This window comes from Stenella coeruleoalba (assembly GCF_951394435.1).
Source record: "Stenella coeruleoalba genome assembly, chromosome: 9".
NCBI classification, from domain to species: Eukaryota; Metazoa; Chordata; class Mammalia; order Artiodactyla; family Delphinidae; genus Stenella; species Stenella coeruleoalba.
Window position 1 is genome coordinate 41058495 of NC_137155.1, and position 13411 is coordinate 41071905.

At 35.6% G+C, this 13411-nt stretch overlaps 1 protein-coding gene and 1 long non-coding RNA gene across 3 annotated transcripts in view; one reads left to right on the forward strand and one right to left on the reverse strand.

Moving 5' to 3' along the window:
- The window catches only part of THSD7A (thrombospondin type 1 domain containing 7A), a 458451-nt gene that overhangs the window by 410473 nt on the left and 34567 nt on the right, over positions 1–13411 (forward strand). The window contains exons 14-15 of the mRNA XM_079931758.1: positions 5993–6171; positions 10437–10570. Of these exons, the coding sequence (XP_079787884.1) occupies positions 5993–6171; positions 10437–10570 (313 nt within the window). The remainder of the gene's footprint in view (positions 1–5992; positions 6172–10436; positions 10571–13411) is intronic.
- The window catches only part of LOC307191610, a 98702-nt gene that overhangs the window by 8751 nt on the left and 76540 nt on the right, over positions 1–13411 (reverse strand). The gene's annotated exons all lie outside the window — the stretch shown is intronic.

Sequence of the window (13411 nt, forward strand, 5' to 3'; positions counted from 1 at the left end):
ATAAATTTACCTGAACACTTCACTATGAAAATTTTGATTGCCCAGTGTTGATTCATAACTTTTCATACATTGGATATAAGAATCTGGGTAGAACAGTCAATTATAGGAGTTTGGATATATACAGAGTAGTTTAGTTTCAGCAGCTTTTCAAGTTATCAGTTCTTAATATATATACAAAAGAATATTCTGTTCATTTTGAAAATATTTTTAAATGATATTTTTCAGTATTTTCAAATCCACAGGGACCACAGTAGATAAAGTTCTAGCTAAGTGTTCTCATTCACGATTGCAGTCATGTGCATATAACACACATTTAAGTAGGAGAGATTTTTCAGGTCTCTTTTGAGATTAATCTAGATGTTTCAGATAGAGTGCCAGCGTTGCTCATTCACACAGCTGTAAATCAGAACCAACCAATATTTTCCACGTGCTTTCAAAATGAATTCTTTAATCTATCAACAGTGCACCTTTCTACAGCACAATATAGTAATCGTGAGGGTTGCTGAAAGCTACTTTATCTGCACATTTATAATTCAAATGAATGAGCTGACTGGATACATGTCAAAGGCAGTAAGTCCTCTGGTTGCCACATAAAGCCTGCTAGTGTTCTGTATTCATTTCAACCTGAAAGCAGCCATCAGAATAGATATAGATACAAAAAATACAATCAGAAGCCACGAGTTTGATTTTTCCATGTGTCAGGTTCAGTATTGAGCTACTAAAGGTTTTTTGTGGGTTTTTTTGCGGTACGCGGTCCTCTCACTGTTGTGGCCTCTCCTGTTGCGGAGCACAGACTCCAGATGCACAGGCTCAGCGGCCATGGCTCACGGGCCCAGCCACTCCGCGGCATGTGGGATCCTCCCGGACCGGGGCACGAACCCGTATCCCCTGCATCGGCAGGCGGACTCTCAACCACTGCGCCACCAGGGAAGCCTGCTACTAAAGTTTTAACACCCTAATTGTGAAGTTGTTTATTTTATTCCAGCATTCCTCAGGAGCCATAAATTGCTACAAGATGCCAGCAGTTTATTTAGCCTTAAAACGCTTCAAATGCTTCTGTCTTCTATCCCCCATGATTGTTTGGCGTTAATTGCCCTCACAAATGATCTTAGCAGAGAAGACAGGGGAATGCTTATCTAGCAGTTCACTAGTAGCATTAAGGGTTTTAATTGTACTAGATAAACATGACAGGCAATTATTTAATGTTGTTACACACTAGAAGATTAAAATGGAATGCTAAGCATTATACTCTTTTGCAGTTTTGTCTTTATCTCAGTGCCTAATTTGTATCTTTCAACAATTTAGTAGATTGAGTTTTATTTGAGAGACGTCCTCTGGAATACTTTATTGGAAGATCCAACATAAAAATTTTATATCTGCTTACTTGAAAATACAGTGTGAATCAGACTAAAGTCAGACATGACATATTTTACCAATGCCATAATACTTCAACAGATAAAATGGAAAGAAAGAATTTCCATTTATCTGTTACTCTGAAGTAGTGACATGAAAACTCATGTGATTCTATTTTCAACTATAATTACTGAATAACAAAAAGGTTAGAGGTTTACTTTTGCAGTCATTTTGATCTTTAGCAAGGTGGAAAATGCAATTCTAGAAATATTTCAATAATTTATTACCTTTGAAATACTAGTGTCCTTTAACTAAGCTATTGATAATATTTGGAAATAGTTGGGATTTCTTCTTAATTCATTGTCTTTTACAAACATTAAATAATCTGGTTACAGATGGCATTCATTGGGAAGTGACTTTAGACATTTGTACAGTTTGATTCTATTTCTTAAACTATTCCTATGAAACACAAATTATTACTGGCCCTATCAGGACTTACATTTTTAAGTATCGGACACTTTATAGATTTATTTACTGGCTGTGTTGATTGAAAAGGAGAATGTTTTTCTCCATATTTTAACTCAAGATAGTGAGCTGGGCTTGTTTTCCCACCTCAAACCATACTTAAAGTCAAAGTCTGAGCTTTAAGTAGGTCATGGTAATCTGTTTGAAGAACAGTTATGCTTTTCAAAATTTTGGTAAACACTATTGTAAAGTACTTTTTCAGTTCTCTATTGGACTTCCCTCTGATTATTATCAATACTCCAAAAGTCTTCTTCAATATCAGAAGTACATTCAAAACTCAACATTAACATCTTCTTTCTGTCTTCAGTATCTCACAGCTGGCAAAGCCCCGGCTGACACATCTGCCCCCTTGAAGATTCTCTGAGACTAATTCCCACTTTTGAGCATTCTTTCATTGCATCCTGCTCTTCATACCAAATTCATGATCCCATCTTTTTAAAAAGTTTTCTTTTATACTTACAATTTGCTGATATAATATGCGTATCCCCTGAGGCATCAAATTCACTCCTAGGAATATGCCTAACAGAAATGCATATGTATGTTCACCAAAAGACATGTTCTAGAATGCTCATAGCAGTACAGTTGATAATAGCTTGCCATTGAAAAATACCCAAATGCTCACAAACAATAGAATGAATTAAAAACCCATAATATAGTCACACAGTAGAGTACTATACATTAATTAGAATGAATAATCTTCAACAGCGTGCAACAGTATGGATGAATCTCACATCACAACGTAGGGTGAAAGAAGGCTAGCACGCATGGGTGTGTGCTGTATGATTCCATTTACATAAATTTTTTTAAAGTAATACAGTTCTAGATTGTAAGAAATCAGGGTAGTAGTTGCCCATGTGAGAAAAGGTAGTGATTGGAAGGCAACACAAAAGAGGGTTCTGGAGTAGTGTGGGTTTCATGCATGTGTTCAGTGAACTTTATACTTTTGAAAGATACACTTTTGTGTATCGAGACTACAATAAGTTTAAAACAGGTGATGTGTATATTTGACAAAAATATAGAAGATAATATAGAGAGAAATATACCACAAAACTACTTCTCACCCAGATTTTGCTGATTCTTCCTGTGTCTTACAACAGAGTTCCTTAATTTCAGTCCTATACACACACATACACACACACACACACACACACACACACACACACACGAATAAGTACAAGTAAAACTGGTGAAACTTGAATAAACTCAATGGATTGTATCAATCTCAGTATCTGGGTTGAAATTATACTTTAGTTACCATTGTAGGAAACTGGGGAAAGTATGCAGGGGACCTTTCTATATTATTTCTTACAAATATATGTGTCTACAATTAACTTAATAAGAAAATTTTCAATTAAAAAGAGAGGGAGTGATGAATAAACACAAGAAAATATATTAAGTTCCAAAAATCAGGCAGTATCCCAAAGGAACTGTATTGTAATGTCTGGGGTTGCCAGAAACCTGTACTTTTAACATGTGTTCCAGGTAATTTATAAAGCAAGGCTAGGATATACTATGTAGTAAGTTGGCTAGCTTTTTAACACTGTATCAAGTCAGGACACTTTGGGCACAAGCTTATAGATTAGATCTGTCATACTGGTTTTTAGGTGGTCTTATTTCACTGTAATAAAAGAAATCAGTGTTTGTTGGCTCTCTTTTAAATCTGTCTAGAATAAAAAGAATAAAATACTTAGGAATAAGTTTAAGAAGTGCAAGACATACACTAAACACTACAAAACATCACTGAAAGAAATTAAAGAATACCTAAATAAATGGAAAGAAATTCCATGTACCTGGATTGTTAAGATAGCAATACTCCCAAATTGATCAAACTGTTCAACACAATTCCTATCAAAATCTGCCATTTGGGGCAAAAATTGACAAGCTGATTCAAAGATGTATGTGGAAATGTAAGGGACCCAAAACTTTCTTGGAAGAAAAAGAACAAAGGAGGACTCAGACTTCCTGATTTCAAAACGTACTACAAAGTGACAGTAATCAAGACAGTGTCGTGCTGGTATAGAGATCAGTGGAGTGATATTTAGAATCCAGATATAAACCCTTACATTTATAGTCAACTGATTATCAACAAGGGTACAAAAACAATTCACTGTAGAAAAAATAGTATTTTCCACAAATGGGCCTGGGGTAACTTGGGAATCACATACAAAGGAATGAAATTGGACTGCCTATGTTTTAACATATACGAAAATAACTCAGAATGAAGCATATACTTAAATATAAGAACTAAAACTATAAAACTCTTAGAAGAAAAAAATGGGTGTAAATCTTTATGTCCTTGGATTAGATAATGGTTTCCTAGATAGGACATCAAAGCACAAGCAACCGAAGTAAAAATAGATAAATTGGACTTCACTAACATTTAAAACTTTTTTCTTCAAAGGACACTAAAATAAAGAGACATAATAAGTTTTGACAAATGTAGAAATTGGAACACTCATACCTTGCTAGTGTAATTGTAAAATGGCACAGTCACTTTGGAAAACGGTTTGGTACTTCTACAAAAAGTTAAATACACTCCAAGATATATACCCAAGAGAATTGAAAGCTTGTCCATACAGAAACTTGTACACAAATATTCACAGCATTATTCATAATATACAAAATGTGGAAACAACTAAAATGTCCATCAGCTGATGAAAGGATAAAAAAATATATCTATACAATGGAATGCTATTTGGTCAATAAAAAGGAATGAAGTACTAACACATGCTATACCATAGAAAAATCCAGAAAACATTACATTAAATGAAAGAAGCCAATCATAAAACATAATGTTTGATTTCATTTTATAAATTGTTCAGAATAGGTGAATTCTTAGAGATATAAAGTAGATTAGTGGTTGCCAGGGAGGGGAAAATGGGAAATGACTGCTAATAGGTATAGGGTTTCTTTCTGTGGTAATGAAGATGTTCTGAAACTAGATGGTGGTCATGGTTGCATAACTCAGACTCTATTAAAGACCAGAACGTGAGCTGATTTTTATAGTGTATAAATTGTGTCTCAATAAAATTTTTAAAAATCTACCTAGAGTTCCTAGTATAAGTTGTTTACATTATAATGATTTTCAAAATCGAATCTTTGATGTTGATGTAAAATGGTAAGAGCAGGGTGTTTTCTTGTTTCAAGAACAACCACTCCCCATAGTATGACAGACGACAACATTCGACTCTTGACCAGAGGAATTTTGCTCTTTCCACTTACTTGCCTTGAGAACAATAGTGATAAACTGATACTGTGAAATGCCAAGTTGGTAGTGAGGGACTGGTCAAGGAAAATGCTCCCATTTCTCAAAATAAATCTGTAGACTCTTAAGTTAATTGACTGTGAGATTTGATGGAATGAGTACTAGACTAGACCTCAGAAATCCTATCCCTGTCTCTTACTGTGTGACCTTGCACTTGTCAGTTATCTCTCTGTATTTGTCTTCTTATCTGTCCAGTAGAGCATCAGTACATGCCCAATACATTTATAATATCTGCAAGAGAATCAAATGAATACAAGGTGTGAAGGTGCTTTGAAATTGACAGCACTATAAAAATATGAGGCATTGTTTATTTAACATCCTTCATTTTTCTTCCTCAGACTTGATTTTCAATGAAGGGGAACCATAAGGTGCTAAGTTAAATGGTTCCTTTTGAATATTGGTTGAGAGGCTCTGGCTTTCTTCTTGAGGAAGAATGTTGCATGGACTCAGCCACTTGAACTTGTGTGACATTAACAGATAGGATTTTATAGAAAACTGTTAAAATTTTTTTAATGTATCAGTCTGGCCACATGAGAATGATATGGCAGCAGACAGGTTATTGTCAATTAAACACGAGCTGTCAGGAAGTCAGAAATGTTGAAATATGGTGAGCATGAATCCTAAGCAGATCATATGACAGCTGCTCAGCTGTTACTTTAACAGAGTGACTGTATGTATGTGTTATTTTCCTGCAGAATTTAATTTGAGTCCCTAACGACAGAGACATCTCTGCATTTGCATGTTGCTGTCAAGTCAAACTTGGACCTTCTAAATGAGCTAGAATGGTGGGTAGTAATAGGCAAGTGACATGTGGAGGAGATGGCTCTTGTCTCATTTTCCTCCACTCAGGATACATTGAAGAGGCCTGCATCATCCCCTGCCCCTCAGACTGCAAGCTCAGTGAGTGGTCCAATTGGTCACGCTGCAGCAAGTCCTGTGGGAGTGGCGTGAAGGTTCGGTCTAAATGGCTGCGTGAAAAACCCTATAATGGAGGAAGACCATGCCCGAAACTGGACCATGTCAACCAGGTATTTTCTACCATTGGGAATATTGTAAAATATTTTCTAGGTGCACAATAATCTTTTTTTAATCCAAAATAGAGAAGAATAAATAATAGACCCTGAATAAGAAATTTGACCCACTTTATCTTTAGAATGCCTGAGTAAATTATTAAAATCCCGAATCAGATAGATGATCTCTGTATTCTCAAGAGAGTTATTTAGTACACTGTATTATATGTATATGCATATTAATATAATTCAATGGAAATAAAAATGAAATCTACTTTTGAAATACTGTTAAGGTATTTCATCTGTTATTATACAATAATTTGTGCGCTGAGAGCAAGATTGTCTTTTTCTGATAGATCCGCTAGACTCTCAGAAAAGACATCTCAATTACCAAGTACATAAATTAAAATCAAAGGAAGTATATGGGTTTGGGTCTAAAATTGGGAAATGTATTCTGTACATTTACTTAAGTTTGTTCCATATGAAATATGTTAAGAAAAAAGAAATATACTGGACTTCCTGGTGGCGCAGTGCTTAAGAATCCGCCTGCCAATGCAGGGGACACGGGTTCGAGCCCTGGTCCAGGAAGATCCCACATGCCGTGGAGCAACTAAGCCCATGCGCCACAACTACTGAGCCTATGCTCTAGAGTCCGCAAGCCACAACTACTGAGCCCGCATGCCACAACTACTGAAGCCAGTGCGCCTAGAGTCCACGCTCTGCAACAAGAGAAGTCACCACAATGAGAAGCCCTTGCGCAGCAACGAAGAGTAGCCCCCGCTCACTGCAGCTAGAGAAAGCCCACGCACAGCAACAAAGACCCAACGCAACCAAAAATAAACATATATAAATAAAATAAATAAATTTTAAAAAAAGAAAAAATACAAAAATGGCATCAAAGTAACCATATGTTAATCTATCAATTTGGTGATTGGCCTTTTCAGTCTTATGTGAAACTTTGACTTCGGATGCACACCTTGTTAGCGGCAGTTCATAGCTGTTACTCGTGTTCCATTGGAAATAAAATGTCTAATGGGGAGAATTGTGACTAGTTTAATGTAATATAAGATTCATCAGACAGTTATTGCCGTGTTTGGCCTACATGTGAATTAACAAAGAGTGAATTTCACACAATATGTGTAGGTATTAAGATGTATGTTTAAATTTAAGTCACAAATGAACCAATTCATATGTATGAACTAACCTTAAATATGTAGGTATGTCTCATACACACATAGATTTTCTAATTTTAATCTCCAAACACACTGCTTACCCATACATTTGCCTTCCCAAATTAATCTAAATTTGTTCATCACAATAAAAGTAAATTATAGAGAAAATAAAAATAACTTTTGAATAAATCGATTAAGGGCCAAGAAAGTGGAGAATTAAATTGCATAGAAAGTACGCCAAAAGAATGTTGATTTTTCCCCCCCCCCGAAAGAAAAATTGCTGAACTTGCCCTTAAATACAACTGAAGGTGAATAATATACTGCACTGCTGCCATCTACTGGTAATCGAGTTTCTCTGTCCTAATGAATATTTCCAAAGAAGAAAATGCATGAACCCGATTAAACAGAATAACTGAAATGTAATGTTTATAATACAAAAGAATATTATTCTACAAGTTTTGAAATCTTGAATTTCCAATAGTAAATTTAAATTTTAATAAATTTTTATCCATGATTCAAATAAATTCTACACATTTTCATACCTTTAGTGTGTATGTGAACAGCCAGATTTTAAAATTAAAATGAGCTATGTTTGCCTTAGCATTTTTTAAATAGTGAATTTGAAGAAGTTCAAATTGGTTGTACCAAGTTGTCCTTGCTTAAAAACTCTTTAACCTAAGCCATTTCTCTGTCACTCTGATATAATCTAATGCAGAGTATGATAAGGACATCTGAGTATTTGTTATCAGCCTACTGGTGGTATATTGAGACATGAACAATGGAAAAATCAAAGCTAAAACAAGAAATAATAGATTCCTGAATCTTTGACTTTGAGCACAAATGTTCTACATTAAAAAATAGAAACTTCTAGGGATTTGTTAGTAAAATGTTAGGGAAGTAAAGAATATGCAAAGGTTTGTGTAAGTGTTGAAAATTGTAAATCATATAGATTTTTACTGCAGTTATACGTTCCTCAGTAATTAAGTCGTACTTTGCCTTGGAAATGATCTCTGAGGTTCCATTTTCCAGTTGAGAAAGCAAATCCCCATTTCCTCAGAAATATGGGTGGATGGATGGATTAAAATCAATATATCAGTCAGTCAGTCAATCTATAGATAGTCCACTCACAATTTGAACCACAAGATATTTGCAGTCATATATTGATTCCCCATGATACGTGTTTTGATGTCTACTCAGTTTGATTTCTTCATCCTGCCCATCAAATCCTTTCCTTAACTTGCTGTTTGCAGTACTCATTTGTGTATCTTAATTTTAAACAGTAATAAGGAATTGGATTTTCTCTTTTAAGGTCTAAGAAAGATGTTCTAATCATTTACCAAAAAAACCCCCACCTTTTATATATGGGTAATATTTGAAACTTAGAACATGAGTTCTTCTCATCAAATATACTTATCTTTGTTTAATTTATCTTTGTTTCTCTCTCTTTTCTTCATTCCTGGTGAACACTACTCCAGGCCCAGGTAAGAACTTTTAAACCTCATCGTTCATAATAGAGTGCTGTTTGCTTTCATTTTACTCCTGACATCAGAGAATGTATTTCTTTTCCTGCTATTTCTCTTATCTTTTATAGGGGAAAACATGTTTTCCATAAAATTTTTTTTCTGCAGCTATTCCCTCTGTTTTCCTAGCATATTACATGTGTTTTCTCATTTCACTATCAGGGCCTAAGGTACAGGGATAGTGGAGAGCAAGCATAATTCACCACCCTTGAAAAGGCAATGACCCCTCCTGTTAATGGTCGCATGCTTCTCGGAGAGGCAGAGGTGCAGGTGGGCTCAAAGCGGTAGCAGGAGGTGGCTCTGAACTGATTTGTATTCACTCCAGTGTAGGAGATTAAAATGAAAGCCATCAAAAGATTAGGAAAGGTGGCATTTTCCCTTCAGTTGTTCCCTTCTCCACAACTTGTAGGGTAATATTTTACTAAATACTAAAATAGTATTTAGTCCTATTTTAATACAGCACCCAACGTGAAGGTGATAACTTATGACAGTAATTACAGATTCTCACTCCAACAGTGCACACTTTTTATTCCTATGTGGAATAGGTCCACTTTATTCACTTTACTTGGATGTTTAGTAAAACTAAAATTTGCACAAAAGAATGGCTCCAGAGGACTATTTATATTTTCTGGAATTAAATAGTTATATGAAATATTCATGTAGTTTGTGTGTGTGTGTATGTAAAATAGGAAATAAGAGTTATCATAGACTTTGAAATGATTTTAAGAGAGACATTTTTCTTTAATGGTTGAGTCAGCTCTGTTGCAGTGGATTATGGTCCTTTTTTTCATTTATTTAGTCATTCTTCTTTCTCATTGAGAAAAGAGCATAATTGGTTCATTGTGCTAAAAATCCTGAAACAGCCAAGCACACCACCCCAGACCTGGGGCTGCAAGCCTTTCTGGGCACCAGAGCAGAGACAATTTGCTTTGTTTTATGTGGCCCTCACCGCTTTGTACCTGTGTAATATGAGACCAATTTCAGACCTTGCTTCCAAGGTTTAGTTAGTTTTAAGATAGCTTTATTTCATATTATTTATCTTCTAATTTAGTTTCATATATGGAACACACACACAAAATTCTTATTGGTATACATACTTATTTGGAAAACAGGCCAAATTAAACTTATTTGAAAACAGCTACTTTGATATGCTTACTTAATTTATTAATTCTTTTATTCATTTATTCATCTTACTCAACAAATCTCTATAGAATGCCTGATATATGAGCAAGCATCCTGGGCTAAGTACTGAAGACAAATGAAACTGTGAACAGGACATATGGCCCAGGAAATTACAATGCTATGTGGTAAGGGTCAGTCTAGGAAAGTATGGAATGTGTCTGATGTGGTCCATGAGGTCCAATCTCCAGCTGCAATGTGATAGAGGAGCAGCACAATACAACACAGCCGTACCCTTCACTGCTAGAACTCTCAAGAGATCCTCTATATTCCTGTTTTAGAATAATGAACAGTAAAGGAAAGGCTTCAGAGTAGCTAAACAAGAATATCATGATAACTGTGATATGAAGTGTTCCCACTTACCTCATGGGGTTCCGTGAGGTGAGGTCATTGAGAACCGTGTGCGTTTCAGGTGTATGAGGTCGTCCCTTGCCACAGTGACTGCAGCCAGTACGTATGGGTTACAGAGCCATGGAGCATCTGCAAGGTGACCTTTGTGAACATGCGGGACAACTGTGGAGAGGGCGTGCAAACCCGAAAAGTGAGGTAAGGCCAAGCCTAGTTACACAGAGAAGCAAAGGCACAGCCACCTCCCGATTTCTCATGTGCCAACATGAGCTTGCCCTCCTCCCAATCTCCTGAATGAAATTGTCTTCAGTTTTATTTTTATGGAGTCTGTGTTCATAGAAAGCTCTAAAGGGATCTGCTTCCAGCAGCAGTGTATCATCCTCTGCCTTCTGATTTTAGGAAGCTTTGCTTCAAGGTACTCTTGCAGGGAAAGGGCTGCATATTGAATGCGAGGTGAATGAATGCAGATTTTCCAACCCCAGTAACTTCTTCCTTAAAGGTCAAATACATTTCTAACTGTATCTTAGTGATAATCTTTTGTAAACTCTTTATCCTTTGTATCAAACTGGCTATCTTTTGAATACTCTCATCTGCTCTAGGAAGCCTTCCCTAAACCTCCCCGCTGGCTAGTGCCTCTCATTTGTTTTCTGAACCACACTGTCCGGTAGGGCAGCCACTAGCCACGTGTGACTATTTCACTTTAAATCTATTAAAATTAAATAAAATGCATTTCCTCAGTCACACTAGACACATTCTAAGTGCTCGATAGCCAGAGGTGGCTAGTGGCAATTCTGTGAGACAGCACAGTATTTACATTGTCATAGAAAGCTCTACTGAGCAGCCTTGTTCTATAATACCCCACATACCCCTCACTGTTTTGAAAGATCCATCTACATGTCTGTCCCCTTTATTAAATCCTGTTTCTCCAAACTGAGACCCTGTCGTATTCACAGAACTTCCCTAAAACCTAATACAATTAAATTATTGTAATAATTGTAATACAATTAAATTAACTCATTAACTTATCCCTACACCATCTACATATGATCCTTAAGGGTTTCAAACCTGGGAAACAAGTATATGAGGCTTTATTATCTCCACTTTACAGAGTAGATTCAGAAGTACTTACTAAGTAGTGTGCTGAGAGCACACACCTAGTAAAGTGACAGTTGCATTCAAACCCAAGTCTCTTGTCACTCTTTAACTACAACCAGTTTCTTCTAACTCTGCTGAGTGACACACAGTAAAGAAAAACATAAAAACATCCCAAACCTGACAACAACTGTTGTGAAGAATCCCATTCTCACTCATGACATAATTTTTCATGAATTTAAGATTCCTATTTCTTAATCTGTTTCAGTAGGAAAGTAGAACAAGTTAACGTTTATATCATAAAACCTTGGCACACTATGTAAAACATTTCTTCCAGTAAAAATAGTCTCTATCTCTTTTTTCAAAAGCCCATCTGAACTCTCAAGTTATTTTACGGAATAACTTTTAAAGGTGGATGAGGTGGGGTGGAGGTAATGAGTTAATAGGGAAACAGGGAAGAAAAAGACAGAGATTCTGTTTTCTGCCAATCTTCTGCCAAATTTAAAATTTCTCTTTCAAATATAAAAATATTTTTCTTATATTAAAAATTTGATCAGGTTGTGTTTTTTGTTATTAAAAAAATTATAATAATGAACTTCTTTCGGCTTTCCCTTCGGCTGTGTATATGTTGCTGCTTTTTGCTTTGTGAATAGGTATTCTCAACATTTCCAAACACATCTTAAACACAGTAACTTTTCTAGGCAACTTATTTTTCCAGTAAACATTTTTAATGCAAACAGAGAAAACAGAAGATCAGTATTGATTGGAATTTCTGATTGTGTAATAATGTTTCTTTCTTTATTCAGTAGTATACCTCCCAAACCTTACCCTCTGCTAATTAAGGTCAAATGTCCTGTTAGATGCAAGCATTGGGTGACATTTCAGGACAGAAGAGTCTATAAGAGGGCAGGTTTCAAAATATCTCATTCTTTCTCTTTTAGGATGGTGTGACATCAAAGACTGAGTAATAGTAGTGGTTTGCCCTGCTGGGAAGGAATATTTTTTCACTAACATTTTTGTAGAATTGCCAGCACATGATGATAATAAAAACCAAACAGATTTGGTTATTTCTATTGTTGCTTTTGAATTTTCTGCAGGCAATGCACCCCCTTATTGCTACAACTGTGGTGGGCATCTGGGCCCACGCTTGGCCTCCAACTTGGTGGTGGTTTTCTAAAATAGTTCAGTATTCTCACAGCATAATCCCTTCTCCTATGGAAAGGAGAAAAGGCCAGGAATTTGAAGAAAGCAAATGAACTTAAAGTGCTTCCCTTTGGGCTCAAGACTTGATCCAAATATTTATTCTATTCTGCAGTGATAAAAGTATCATTAATACTAACTCAAATAAATAAAACATAATCTGAATGTCAACAAGAAGGGTTTTTTAGCAATTGTGGCACATTCAAAAGATGGAATTCAAATGTAATCATTAAAAATTATGTCTTAGAAACACAGTTAATAACACAAAAAGATTTTTATAATGTATTGTTGATGTTTTTCCTAAATGGTACAGATAGTAGGTGAAGTTTGCTCCTGTTTAATGAAATGAAAATGTATGTTTAAATATAGTAGTCTGTTAAGAGTGGTTATCTCTGATAGAATGTAGTGAATTTGTATTATTTCTTGTGATTTTCCTAAAATGAATCTATTACCTGTATAGTAAAAATCGAAGGAAAAGAAATACCTTTGAAAACAAAGTTTTATGCACATAACTACTTAATAGAGTATTGAACATCTGTCCTTAACTTTGAATCAATAGGTAATTTTGCAAGTTAATCTTTGTACATCATGTCAGGGCCTCACATTAATGTAATCTTTTCTTAGCAAATCCAGCTTTGGAGATTGAACTGTCCCGTCTGCTCCGTCCTCTCATAGCTGCTGTCAACAGAACATTTTTAAAATGCCACTGAAGCTAGAACTTTTTTCCTGGGAAACTAAAATTCTCCC